Source organism: Tachysurus vachellii, chromosome 20 (genome assembly GCF_030014155.1).
Source record: "Tachysurus vachellii isolate PV-2020 chromosome 20, HZAU_Pvac_v1, whole genome shotgun sequence".
Classification (NCBI taxonomy): Eukaryota; Metazoa; Chordata; class Actinopteri; order Siluriformes; family Bagridae; genus Tachysurus; species Tachysurus vachellii.
Genome location: NC_083479.1, coordinates 2,207,812 through 2,222,365, shown reverse-complemented (window position 1 = coordinate 2,222,365; position 14,554 = coordinate 2,207,812). Strand labels below are relative to the sequence as shown.

The 14,554-nt window shown below is 39.4% G+C and overlaps 2 protein-coding genes across 2 annotated transcripts; one reads left to right on the top strand and one right to left on the bottom strand.

The window, feature by feature from the left end:
• Positions 1-7: 7 nt before the first annotated feature.
• LOC132863761 (beta-galactosidase-1-like protein 2) lies at positions 8-8,638 on the bottom strand. Its single transcript, XM_060896739.1, has 19 exons — positions 8,430-8,638; positions 7,082-7,267; positions 6,933-7,001; positions 5,634-5,729; positions 5,443-5,551; positions 5,270-5,362; positions 4,373-4,454; positions 4,205-4,269; positions 3,827-3,911; positions 3,589-3,726; positions 3,042-3,122; positions 2,793-2,899; positions 2,052-2,198; positions 1,870-1,941; positions 1,468-1,546; positions 1,291-1,378; positions 1,087-1,198; positions 818-934; positions 8-371 (listed from the first exon to the last, which is right to left on the bottom strand). The coding sequence occupies exons 1-19, from the start codon at positions 8,519-8,521 to the stop codon at positions 285-287; spliced, it is 1,905 nt and encodes a 634-aa protein (XP_060752722.1). The 5' UTR covers positions 8,522-8,638; the 3' UTR covers positions 8-284.
• A 124-nt stretch (positions 8,639-8,762) lies between these two features.
• ei24 (EI24 autophagy associated transmembrane protein) lies at positions 8,763-14,343 on the top strand. The gene is made up of 11 exons (XM_060896211.1): positions 8,763-8,926; positions 10,048-10,175; positions 10,283-10,428; positions 10,536-10,596; positions 11,049-11,115; positions 11,195-11,319; positions 11,431-11,550; positions 11,950-12,061; positions 12,171-12,282; positions 12,552-12,626; positions 13,220-14,343. The coding sequence occupies exons 2-11, from the start codon at positions 10,134-10,136 to the stop codon at positions 13,380-13,382; spliced, it is 1,023 nt and encodes a 340-aa protein (XP_060752194.1). The 5' UTR covers positions 8,763-8,926; positions 10,048-10,133; the 3' UTR covers positions 13,383-14,343.
• The last annotated feature ends 211 nt before the right edge of the window (positions 14,344-14,554 follow it).

Below are 14,554 nucleotides of genomic sequence, written 5' to 3'. Positions count from 1 at the left end.
TACCACACCGGAGTCAGAAGTTTATTATCAAATCACAGATATCAAAATATTAATAAACGGTTTATAAATGTGTATAGAAAATGAATAAATAACAGTGCATTAGACTTTCATATTCCAGTATTACCAAAAATAAAAATACACCGTTTAACTAAATCCATCTATTATAAACGTATTCAATCAGTCGGTATATTTGTAATCTTTGTGCTTTGTGCTTTGTGGTTGATGGTGATGATGATGATGGTGGTGGTGATGGCGATGATGAAGATATTTTTCATTTTGTATCGTCACTGGATGTCCATGGTCATTCCCAGATCAGGAGAGGTTTCAAACTGGACTTTAAAATCCGATTCCTCTTCCTCAAACACGGTGAGCTGAAATAAACCGGAGAAACCTGTGAGACAAACGAACGTCACGTCCAATTCCCTCGATTTATATCGCAGTGGAATAAAAATTAATTTATTTTTTAATTTATTTATTTATGTTTTTTTTATATATATATATTTTACAGATGAGTCAAAGGGTTAGTTAGTAAATCTGACATAAAAACCTGTTGATTTGTTTCCGTTCACCTTCTATCTGAAGATTATTATTATTTTTATACATGTTCGACTTTTATTTTAATGGCATTAATAACAAATGAAACAAAAAACGAATTTCAAATTTCAAACAAAATCAAAATTTTGAAATAAATGTAAAAAAAAGAAAAAAAAGAAAGCAGAACAGGTGAACACATTAGATAAGAGGTAACCATTTACATGAACCAACCAACGATTCATGTCTCTTATGTCACAAATATACGAATATTGTGATGACTGACTTGGTTGATTCCGCTGTTGAGGAAAGGCCCAGGGATGTAGAGCGCCTGCTGAGGGCCGACGTGCCAGTAACGTCCCACGTTCTGACTGTTGATGAACATCACGCCTTTGCTCCAGCTCTGTAATCACACAAAAACACGCAACCGGCTTTCGTTCGGTGCAAAAGTTTACACACCCGTATGTAGGTGAAATGTATTTTAACCCCCATTTATCCACCAAACAGAACTTCAAGCTCAGTTCAAGCTGATTTCATGCAACCTAAATCACTCACAGGCAGTTTGACGAAGGCGTCGCTCGGAAATCCGTCCACGAAAAGCCTTCCCTGGAGAAACGCCGGAAAGCTCGGCTTCTGAGGGAGAGACTTCCACGGAGCTCTGTATAAACTAAACACAACAGTTTGCCATGCTTAGACAGATCGCTTAAACGATTTCCTTTAACGTGTGCCAACTCGTATCCGGAATAATATTTCACAAACTTGTCGATAAAGCTCTGTGTCATATCCAGGCTGTAAATTGTGAAGTCTTTAAGAGGCACGTTGTTCAGTAAAATCTCTCCAACAATCCCTGAAACAAAGCAGAGATCTTTTTGTCACGTTATGCCATGATAATAACTGTTTCACGTGTGTCATGCGGGAAACATCGTGGTCCGGTACCTTTGTGCTGATGGTCCATGGTCTGGCCAGAGTGCACACGTCCACAGTTCTCCACCAGGAAACTCAGGGTCCGAGCCTTCTACCAATAGGACCGCACAATGAAATTCATTAATAAAAAGTTTAATTTATTCAGCATTAGCATCCATGTTAGCAAGATGGCCTGAATCATTTTATTAGTATTGCGAGTCTTTTAATTGACACTTAATGGAAAAAATCTTCGCAGTACAGCTTTAATTACAGTGTGACTGCTTTTCGGCGCGACATGACAGCGACGTGGTGCTGAATGACGCAACAAAGGAATTCCCTTTGTTTCTAACGTAGGTAAGAGCGCTGCACTTCACCTTCCCTGTTCCATCACAGCTTGTAAACAGACAGGTTAGTAAATAATGAAAGCGTTCATACCTTCCCATCAGAAACTGCTAACTCTGTATTCTTGTAGTCTAAAGTGCCGATGAAGCCTCTGTTCACAAACACCTTAAAACATCACACAGCCGCCAGACAGGGAATCTTATTAGCAGATGATAACACTGATTATTATTATTGTTATTTATTTATTTATTTATTTATTTATTTATTTATTTAACCAGTGCTCTGTCTCGGATGTTGTTTCCCGATTTTAAGAAGCCCCCGGTGGTGATGGTGGTCTCGTACAGTGTGTATCCGTACGCTTGTCCGTTTTTGTTGTTTACAGGCAAATTCTCCATATTAACAGGATTCCTGGATTTAAAAGGCTTCGGAAAGAAAGAAACATGTATTGTGTTACTAATCACTCAAACACAACTCGACTGTATGCTCATTGTTAATTGCTCTTTATCCAAAAGACACTGCCTTTGTGGTTTATTATTAGCTATTAATAAAGTAAGTTATTGTGTATTAGTAATGTATGGCTTATTAGTTATTAATATCTGACAAACCAAAAAAAAAAATTGTCATTTAGTTGTAACTTGTTAGTAAAGGCTGAAGGATTCCTGTTTGAGAAGAAAAAAATATACAAAAAAATAAATACTGACTAAATATAACAAAATATTATCTTAATGTCTATGTTAAGGCTGATGGAATTCTCTTTGAGATAAAAAAAAAATAAAAATAAACACACAAACCATATTAAAATAAATAAATCTAATTTTATATTTATATATTTAAAAAAAAAAATCTTTTTATAGTATAATGGCTAATGCAGTGGCCACAGGCCAGAATACCCACTAAAGGTTTAAATCAGGTGTAATAAAGAATTTAGAGCCAGTGTCCCAAACTAAAGTCATAATTAGAGAAATAAGGGACTCTGTTGTCCTATTAGGGACAAAATTAAGCAATAAAGTTGACACCTCTTTTGTGAAAGGCAGAGCATCCCATAAAGAGAGGTGTCGATACATGATGGCTGTCTCATAGCTCTCCTTCCAGCGCAGAGCCGGCATCTCCGGCAGAGGATGGCCTGAAACACAGCTCTCTAAAATCATTTCCTACTCAAACAAACACACTAGAAACACTGAGGTAAAGTAAAGGAATAACTTGGGATCCATTTTATTTTTGGCCAAACTTGCTTTAAAAAGAAAAAAAAAGCTTGTGTCACACACTGCTGTATCGACCGAGAAGTTCCCTCAGCAGGTGGTACTTCGGTGTATATTCACCGTTCTCGGACAAAGGCGCGTCATAATCTAAAGGAATAAAACACAGCAGGATCAAAATCCAAACCTAAAGATCTCCATATAGACTCAGGATATTGTTACAGGACGATTCCTTAAAGCTAAAATGAAGATAAATTCATTCTGCTCCCTTGTGGTGATTTTGAGTACTGTGCGTAAACCACCTTAAAATGACTACCAGTTTGGAGAGTCTTGTCTTGTTTAATCTGGTCAGGGGTTTCCGAACTCTAGTAACAAATGACCCCAAATGACATTTATTTATAACTACCACAATCATGTAAATTCAAACTGCTTTAATGTTTTGTTGCCATCTTGTTGTGTCAGTGTGTGAAGCTAGCTGGACAGAGAAACGTGTGAAAAAGAGTGGAAAAAAAAAAGGATGAAAAAACAGGATGTAGGCTTTTCTATTAACCCTGGCATGTTTGCTTGTATAAGTACCTTTTTTTCCCTGAATGTGGAGTATTAAAAGATGACAAACCATAGCTGGGGATTAGAGCCTTGTAAGAGGGTTTGGCCACAGCACCGGTCATGAAGCCGAAGTTTGTTCCTCCGTGGAACATGTGGAGGTTGATGGACATGCCACGTCGCAGCACCTCTCGAACCACCGCAACCATGTCTAACATGTACAACACGCAACATATTATAGAAGGAAGCATAAAAAGATAAAGACATAGAAATTCATCCTAAACGTATCAAATCCCACAAAACAAAAGTACCTTCTACAGGAAAGATGTGATGCAGATCTCCCCAGCCATCAAAGTGTCCGGTCAAGTACTCCGTAATGAAAACAGGGCTGTTTGGCTGGTAATCAGTTATACAATATTAAAAGATTAAAACACCTGGGAAGAATTATTATCCAAAAATGGCCAAATTACTCCTGATGTGTTATATAATTTATTAAGTGTACTTTTTATCTGTTTCTGGTTACAATCACAGAAACTTCAAGTCGTTCAGAAATAAATCTAAGACTACGGAGACTCTGAAATTAGAGCTGTTGTTGTGTCTCATATCAAACAAATCGACAAACCAGCTGTGATGTGAGTCACAATATAACTCATTTGGTCAAGCAGACAGCGTGATTAGAGTCTGATTACCTGCACGGAATCCAGATACTTGATGTCTTCGTGATTTAGTTTGCGCAGATTCAGAGTCCTGAGGACTAAGAGAACGGTAATGTCTATTAACCTCAATTCATACACTGTGGAAAAGACACCGATTCTGGGATATCTGATTATTTTAGATGTCATATGAGATGGCTTTACCTTTGCTCACTCCTCCACTTTCTAAGCCCTCGTGGCTGTCTGATGCGAGGAGAAGCTCACCGATGCCCCTCTGCTCAATGGCCTGAAGAGGAAACAGCACGTAAATACAACGGTTATTTGGTGTCTTTTCAAACTCAAGCCTGGGTTGTGATTTTGAATATTGATTTCCCATCTCTGCTGTTAGACTCTTGTGTCTTAACCCATGTTGTAGAAGACTTTGCCTTATGATGTCTTACTTTTCCTGCTTGTGCTTATAAAAGCCAAAAGCACAGAGGAATCTCCGGACCTCACGACTGAACCCTGTAGGCTATATGTGAGCCACACCTACAGCATGCTACCTCAAAGCATGTCCTTTTCCTCAGATCAAATATCCACCTACAATTCAAGTCACAGCTTGTGTAACCTCACAGCGATGATTAATCAGTTTGGTGGATTCTGGGCGTGCTGTCTTTAAACCTCAGAAACCAATCCGTGTCCTCTGGTTGACAATTTGACAAACATATGGTGATGACCGAGACCCTTTTAAAACAATTCAACCAATAATTTGTTAGTAAAAACACCTTCGGAGGCAGAGATGTGGAACTTTCCAGCGCGGGCTGTCTACCTGCAAGACTTCTATACTATATTATAGAGTAACCTTCTTGTATTTAAACAATGTTAACATTTTTTTCTGTTTGGTATTTTTACAAGGACTACTCCAGACAGAAATGCATGCAGCATGTGAGAAATCTGAAGGAAAAAGAAACTTTTATCTGATACGACTGGACAGAATCAAGGTGTTAATGATGCAGATTTATTAGCAAGTAGTTCAGCATGGATTTTTCCTTAAAGGCCCAATGTGTGTCTTCTCTGGTTCTGAAATTTGAACCCACAACCTTCTTTCAAGAGCTGAATTACCTCTTTCAAATAGGACATGTATTTCCTGTCCACTGCATATGAGCCGTATTCGTGCTCCACCTGCACGGCGATGATGGGGCCGCCGTTCCTGAACTGCAAAACAAATCGGGGCCCTTTATTATTGCTTTCCTTATGAAACATTGTTAAACAGTAGGTTTATGAACCCAACAGACCTGTAATGGCACCATTTTGGGAATGAGTTTGTCCAAAAAGGCATCGACAGCCTGTGTGAAGCCGGCATACGTCGTCCTCAGCTTCATATTCCTGTCTCTTATCAGCCAGCTATCAGGAAGTTCCAAATCAATAAATTTGTGTAATAAAATACCGCAGTGATGCTGAGACGCAATAAAATCACGAGTCTCACCTCGGCAATCCTCCGAGGTCCAGTTCTGAGGAGATGTACGGACCCGGATGAAGGATGACCCAGAGACCCAAGTCAGCTGCCTGGAGTAAAAAGGTCCTAAGGAATAATATAAGAGCTTACATTGTGGAAAAAAAGTGTTAACAGTGGATAAATAAATGTATAATAAGTAAATAGGGAATTTTTTGGACATCCCGTGTAGCCATTCATTCAGATATAACACAACGTCGTCATGGTGACGCTGCAGCGGTTTAATTGGAGCACGCTGATGTAATCGCTGTATCGTTAATGACTCCTAAACCAGCGGGTTAATCTCCCACCTGACTGACACTACCAAGGGAAAGGCCGCGTTGTGTTGTGTGTTAACCGACACTTAAGTGTTATAATCCTCTATTGTTTCAAATCTATACAGTAGCAGAATAAGTAAAAGACGTATCGTGTTTAGCTCACTAATCTCAAACACTATAAGGGTTTATGAGTGTGTATGGTTTCCTAGCGCTAAACAACTAAACACACATCTCCTGAGACAACAGCTTGACAACCCGCTCAGGTGTGCATGAACAATTCATGATATGATAATCAGCCAACCTCATTTTATGTTCCAGTCGAGTGCAAAAGTTTGCATCCCCTTAGGACATAATGTGTCTGTTAAGTTTCACACATTTCATTATCGTTCTTAGAAGTACTGTACGTACATCTCTTTCAGACGGGGATATATTTAAGTGATAAAACACTCCGTGTACTGCAAGTATAGTAAAATAATCAACGACGATACATCACATGAGTTTCACACGAGTCCCTGTGAATGGGCTGTTGCTATAGAAACGATAATGTACTCTGCCTGATTTGCCTTTTCGTTTACATCGTCGTCTTGTCGCACAACAGAAAAGCACCTTTTTTTTAGCATCGCAGAAATCCAGTATCTTGTAGATCACACTGTGCTGAATAAAAAGAGATGCATTTTCTGTTTCTCCTGTTCATAAACCCAGAGGCTACGAAGTATTGTATTCAAATAGAAATCTATTACTAATTTCTCTTTGTGTGCTCGTGTGAGTTTGTTGTGTGTGTGTCATTTGGTTATCAAATGAGTACAGGAGTAGTGCTGTGTCCAGCTACTATGTATGTTCTGTAAAACTGCATTTTGTTATAAACTGGGTATAATAAATATAACAGCTGATGTGAAGAACCACGTTTGTGTGATGTCATCATCTATGGTGTAACATCACACCTGTCGTCGCAGAAAATTTTACTACATGCAGAGATTGTTTAAAGACAAACAGATGAGGATGGAAATGTTCTTACTCCAAATCCAGACCTGCACTGAACAGGAAGTTCCCACGTTCGGGCTCGTGCAAGTTCCACGGTACGTATCTGAAACACAGCCATGGATCTTATTACTGAAACTGTCTTTAATGCTGTCGTCATGTCATCATGCCATGTTCCACACCTACGTGGTTAGAGTGTTGAGGCCGCAAGCCTTCATCTTCATCATGCGATCTTTCCAGTAGGCCTGAGGGACACGGAAATAGTGAAGAGTGCCCCCCAGGATTCGGAAAGGTTTGCCTCCCAGCGTGAACTGGGAAGAGTTCACCGTTAACCCCTGTTTCCTGTTGATCTTTACCTTCTCTGTTTGTCCACTAAACAAGCATGATAAGACCAGAGATAATACAAAAGTTAATCCAATGTCTTCTGATGCTGTATAACCTGGGATTTATTGCAATCCAAAATTCCATTTGAGGAACCATTTTCTATCAGTTGGTACATGGGGGACACCTTGCCTTTAGGGTTGGGGTTTGATTTCCTCAGGGGTTTCCTCTGGGTACTTTTTTTTTCTCTCCACAGCCAAACACTTGTGTTGACAAAAAGTACATAGTGTATGAACGCCTGTCTGAGTGTGTGTGATTGTGCCCTGTGACGAACTGGCACCCTGTCTATTGCGTCCTACACGTTGTGATATACTCCAGGTTCCCTGTGACCCTGTATAGGATAAACGCTACAGAAAATGGATTGATGGAGGAATTGATACACTTAATGGTTCTTCATTTTGTCATATAGAACACTTAAAGGGTAAGCGTAGGAAGGGTAAATAAACCCCAATAACAGGAAATTTACAATTGCAAGCAGATCTCAGGTAGTTACAAATTTACAGTAAAGTTGCTGTTGTTTTACAGTGTAGTAATTATATATAATAATAATAATAATAATAATAATAATAATAATAATAATAATAATAATAATAATAATAAGAAGAAGAAGAAGAAGAAGAAGAAGAAGAAGAATTTAGCCCCTGGTACAGAAACATACATTATGTAATATTTCTGACACATTTTACTCATATTCAGTAGTGCTGTCAAGTCCATGTTTGAACCCACGCACTTAAGCAACTTCACTCAGCTTCATCAACAAAAACAGAATTTATTCCCCTCTTCTTGTAGACGCTTTTTTCTTCTCAGCTGAAGTGCCGGTAAATGATGAAGTCAGATTAGTTGTTTCTGATCTGATGTAGTGAATTGTTTTTCTGCTCCTGACCCTTGATCGTGTTTTGATCAGTTCCAGTGCAAAAGTTTGCTCACAAACACATGTCTTTGACTGAGGAGAAAACCAGAGTACCCAGAGGAAACCCCTGAGGCAATCAAACCACAACACCAATGGCAGATGGGAAAATCACTTGTTGATGATGATGATGATGAGAAGAAGAAGAAGAAGAAGAAGAAGAAGAAGAAGAAGAAGAAGAAGAAGAAGAAACACTTCATCAGTAAAAACAGGATTTATTACCCTCTTGTTGTAGACGCTTCTCACCTGAAGTGCCGGTAAATGATGATCCCGGTGATGCTGAGGAAGAGGATGGCGACCCGCCGCCTGTGCGCGCTCCTGACACTTACAGACACCATCAGGCTCAAAGTCAGCAATTCTTTATTTGTTTAGTTAGTTATTTTCGTACCCAAACGCAAAAAGACCATCTCCTTTATCCACTGCACGTATAGCAGAAAACAGACATGACTTTGCGCTTGTTTCTTAGAAACGCGGTGTTTCTTTTTTTTTTTTTGCGCCGCCCAGGTAGCGCACAACGCGCGTGAACTGTGATTCCTGCGCGTGAACGTGAGCCGTGCGCGCTATAGCGTGCACGGCGCACGGGCACGCGCACGCACACTCACAGGCTAGTTTTTAACAGTCCGATATACACAGGCTTAGCTAGCTGTGTGTGTGTGTGTGAGAGATATATATATATATAGTGTGTGGGTTTTTGAAATAAGACTTTCAGAATGCAGAGGATTTAAAAATATCTTGTATATGAGGTACGACGGTTTTGTTTTTAATGTCTGTAGCTGTGATGTGCTAAGTGTGTTTGTGTAGCTGATTAGCTTAGCTTAGCATAGCGCTGTTTAAAAATCACACAGAGGTGTTGATGTCACTGTTTTGTTGTTTTGTGCCGTATAATATACCTCTCGAAGTCATTATTATTTATAACGAGACGTTAAAAGTGAGGTTACAAATGAATACCAGCATGATAAATAAAATAAAAAAAAAACCCATCTGGGGCTCACAACAGCTGGCTGTTTACAAACAAACAACAAACAAAAACAATTGTGTTTCTGTAGTATAAACACTTCAGTATGTTACTATATTGAATTCAGTGTAACATCCTTTTTCACGAGTTGTTTCTGATCTGATTTAATGAATTGTTTTTCTGCTCCTGAACCTTGATCATGTTTTGATCAGTTCCAGTGCAAAAGTTTGCGCACCCCTACAGCATTGAAAAAATGTTGTTGTTGTTTATTGGGGGGGGGGGGACTGTGGCTCTGTATCTGATCCACAGATAACGACATTTAATCCGATCCCAGACAAGATGTAATCTAAAGATATGTCATGAATGTGGGAAAGAAAATGCCTTTCTTTCCTCGATTTTATCTTGGGGTGTACGAACTTTTGCACACAACTATACACATCGAGGAAAAAAATGGTAATGTTCCCTATTTGGTGCTTAATCTCATTTGTTAAAAAAAATAAATAAATAACATCATCTGATTTTATATATTCATTTATTTATTTTATATTTATTTATTTATTTTTGTTCTTTAAAACAACAACAAAAACGCTTGTTTAATTTCTGGACAACAACAACAAAAAAACTAAAATTTTGTTCTTAAAAAAATTGTGGCTACATTTATTACAACAATCAATAGATACAATCATATTGTATATAATGGATATTTTATTGTTTTTATTTTTTTTAGGGGGTCATAAATAGAAAAATCAAATCTTAGGCTGTTTTCCTATTCACGGCGGATCCCACTTTGAGATGAAACTTTATTTAATATTTCTCCCATCTTGTTTAAGAGCGTACAAATAACAATGTGCAAAATTAGGAAAAAAAAATCTGTGATCTTTGTAAAGAAAATATCTTTGTCTTTTCCAGTTTACCGGGATTTCCTACTCCGATCATGAGTTTATTTTCCGGCACCCCGTCCTTCTGCAGTTGATGATTCTCCAGCTGGTTTGGAGATGACGGACAGCATCAGGGCTTTTCTCCGCAATGTTGCGACGGTCAGCACCTCGGTCTCCAGCACACATTGAAAAGTGTATTCAGTGTCAGTTCCCAGATTAGGGCTGACGGTCTGTCAGATTTATACACCTTTTTTCTTCACCTTTAGGGAATGAAAGATTCTATTCTGGGGATTGGGACCATCACGAAGCTTGATGCTCGGATCCAGCAGAAAAGGGAAGAGCAGCGGAGGCGCAGGGCGAGCGGCCCACTGGCACAGAGACGGGCACAGAGTCAGGATTGTAAACATGAGAAGTAGGTGTGATCTGTGATGTGCATCAGCATGCAGGAGATTCCCTCTTTCACATTTGTACTCTTTTGATCTCTGTTTAATGTTTTTCTTTTTTCTTTTCTTCCCCCAGCGAGCCTAAATTAGCAAGTAGGATTTTTCAGTGCTGTGCCTGGAATGGAGGCGTATTTTGGGTACGTATTCTCTCACTGGGAAAGAAATAAATCCTTACTTATTCACCATTGTGATATTATAGAATTTTTGATACTGATCCAGGAAAAAAAGTATGTATTAAGTCCTAAAACTTCTAGAAAGAATATGTAAAAGAATAATTGTTATATTTAAATAAAATAAATAACATAAAACATATTTTGCAATATTTTGAGCTAGAAAAGGAGACATTTTGGGAAATTATTGATCATCTGTAGTATCCTGATTGAAAGCAGCCAGTGAATGATTGTTGATTGTTACAGTAGTTAATAGCTAATGCAGACCAGATGGTTTCTATGGATACTATAAAAGCCTATTATGTCTAGTCCTACTAACTGGCAAAGGTTAAATGAAATTCTTTTAAATATTGCCTGCTATGAACAAACATGTTTAACATTTTTACTTGACTCATGAGAATAATTTTTCCTCCCTACAGTTAAGTCTGTTTCTTTTCTACCGAGTGTTTATACCACTGCTCCAGACTCTGACAGCAAAAATTATTGGTAGGTTTATCTCCTGTTGTTATTGTATTGAGCTTCAGAATCCATTAGCTTGAAAAGAACAAGTTTTATTGATGTTCAGGCGATCCGTCGCTGCACGGAAACGTGTGGTCCTGGTTGGAGTTCATCCTGACGTCGGTGTTCAGTACGCTCTGGGTTCTCCCTCTGTTTGTGCTCAGTAAGATCGTCAATGCCATCTGGTTCCAGGTCAGGAACCTGAAACAATAACACACATGTAGAGCACTGAGGAAGATGCAGGATGTCTTTGTATCCTCTTACATTTTAGCATAACAGCGTGTTGATTTCTCCGTCTCTCAGGACATTGCCGATCTGGCTTTCGAAGTCTCCGGACGCAAAGCTCAGCCTTTCCCAAGTGTAAGCAAGATTATAGCAGACATGCTCTTCAACCTCCTCCTCCAGGCCCTCTTCCTCATTCAGGTACAGGAAGTGTTTTTTTTTTTCGCTCCTCACGGCACAACCAGGTGAACCAGGCAGCATTAGATATGCAGAACCGAGGCATGTGTTTGGAAAGTCACAACTATTGTATTGGAGACCAAAACTGATGCAAAACCTGGATTTACAACATTTGAAATACATTTCTGTGCTTTACAGTCAAATGCCCAGAGATGGTGGTTTAATTAAAAAAAGGAAGTGCATTTAAAAACAAAATGGCAAAATGTAATTCATTTAGTCTAATTAATTTAATTACAATAAATATTAATATAACTGCAAATTTCATTCTTAAATTACTTTTTTTTTTTTTAAATGGTAAGATCTAAAGATTATGTGAACAGGTTAACAAACTACTCCACTTTTTTATTTCCTCCTACTTCTTAGGGAATGATTGTGAGTCTGTTCCCCATTTATGCGATCGGTCAGCTGGTCAGCCTCCTGCACATGTCTCTGCTCTACTCACTCTACTGTTTTGAATATCGCTGGTTCAACCACGGTGAGCTCCTCCTCCTCAGCTCCCATCAGTCTGGAATGATCCGAGAATGTGTGTGTGTGTGTGTGTGTGTGTGTGTGTGTTAGTCACATGTCTGCTTTGTGGTCCGAAGGGATCGAGATGCACCAGAGGCTATCGAACATCGAGAGGAACTGGCCGTATTACTTTGGCTTCGGTCTGCCCATGGCCCTGCTGACTGCACTGCCCTCGTCGTACATAATCAGGTGCGTTATGTGGTCAAGCAGCGAGTTATAGATGCTGTGCTGAAGCTGCCAGCATAACCATAAATCTACTGAGATTCAACTTCCTGTAGAATCGACGCACCCTTTAGAAAAATAACGCATGAGCTGTGGGTGAAAACCCAACCGTTGAAGTACCACAAGTGTCAACACGTTTAAACAAATCAGTCTTTTCTCCAAATCTGTATCTCTTAATGCTGATCATTATTTAACGATTTAAAGCATTTATTCAGTGTCTGTTTTATTTCTTTCAGTGGCTGTCTCTTCTCTATCCTCTTCCCACTCTTCATCATCAGCGCTAACGAGGCCAAGACCCCTGTGAAGCTTTAGTGAGTCTTTTATAACACATGACCTTTACAAGCATGATCAGGCTACAACTGTTTAAACAAACATGTTGCTTTGAAATGACATGAAGGCGACACCCCTTTTACCTGAACTGACATGCGCATAGACCACACCCCTTTAACTCAAACCATGTGCATAGGCCACACCCCTTCCACTCAACCATGCATAAAGACCACACCCTTTTCACTCAAACCATGTGCATAGGCCACACCCCTTTCACTCAAACCATGTGCATAGGCCACACCCCTTGCGCTCAAACCATGCGCATAGGCCACACCCCTTTCCCGCATACTATGCACATAGACCACACCCCTTTCACTTAAAACCACACATCGGCCACACCCCTTTCACTCATACTATGTGCATAGGCCACACCCCTTTCACTTAGACTTAAAGGCATGGAGGCCACACCTCCTAAATGCAAGCTGATGGAAACAGAAGGTATGTTTTTACTCTAACACACAGGCCACACCCCCTTCATGCTGCCTGCATTAGGCGATACAGAGGCCACGCTTCGTTTACTGGTCTTTTAATTAGCACTGACTGTACAGTAATAACCCGTTATCTTCGTCTGCAGCCATTTCCAGCTGCGTCTATTCTCTCTGGTGGTCCTGATCAGCAACAAGCTCTTCCACAAGACGGTTCATCTGCAGACATCTCTGACCTCCTCAAGCTCGGCAGAGAAACTCGCATCTCCTCACGCGTCCCCGATCCGCCACAAGGCTCCAAACTCTCAGTGACCTCAGGCGCTTTTCACGCAGGAGTTTGATTGGTGTTCTTTGTGTTTTAAATGCATTTTAATGTTCTCGTGAAGGATGGATCAGGCTTCATTTTAACTGTGAATGACGAGCGTGTGGGATCAGACAGAGCTGTGTCTTGACAGTGGAGTTCCGTTGGACTTCTGTTTTTGTACCTGTTGTGTGCCATTTAGGGTGATTTTACAGAAACTACAGCACAAGGACATTTTATTTTAACCACATCACCCCAGTCAATGCCCTCAGTGCTTTTTTTTTCTTTTAAACCTGGCCTTGTGATTTCATTTAATAACACTGCTCATCCTTGTATCTAAGCCTAAGTTTGTGTCATTAACGATGAGCGATGGAACAATTGAAAAGTCCCTTTAATCTACAAAAACGGTGTCTCCTTCGTACTTGCATTCTTATTTTATTGTAATCTCTCAACCTGTTATCCATCCTTTAATGATAATACTTGATCAAAATCTGATTATTATTGCGATAAACTAAACTAACTGCTCTTTTATATGTATGATTTGGTCCTTTAACATCAATTGAGAGCTGGATTGTGGAAATCCAATCAAATCCTTTCAGTGGTCAGTATGAAAACAAGGCTCCGTTCTGCTGCTGCTAACACAAGTTAAGCTATAACAATGCCAAGTCTAATTATAACCTCCACTACAGCCACCGTCCCTCTTGCCATATTCACGTAGACGTTGATATTTATATAGATTTCACTTAAGAATCTCAGCAGGTTACTGTTTTACTGAAGCACATAACGAGGCCCCGTCTCACTGTCAGCGAATCCACTCGAATGCGTGGTGTATTTCTCGATCGTTATTTTATTTCGAAAGGTTACAGCATTAACATAAGCGAGTAGTGTTACAAATGCAGGTTGGTATTTGTGAGTGAACGTTTTTTGTAAAAAAGTGTTAAACCTAATTTCAATAAATTTGGTCTGTATATACATGCTTAAAGATTTGATGGTCTTTTTTTCTGGTAACGTCGTTTAATGGGTTTCGGGAGCGACAAAAAAAAGAGTGAAGTGTGCATGTAAAAAAAGGAATCACAATCAAATAAGAATCTAATGCATGCATGCATGTATGTTGGGATGCAAACTTTTCATCAGATGTTCAAGTACTTTTGGCAACACAGTGTATACATATAATAAAATAAAC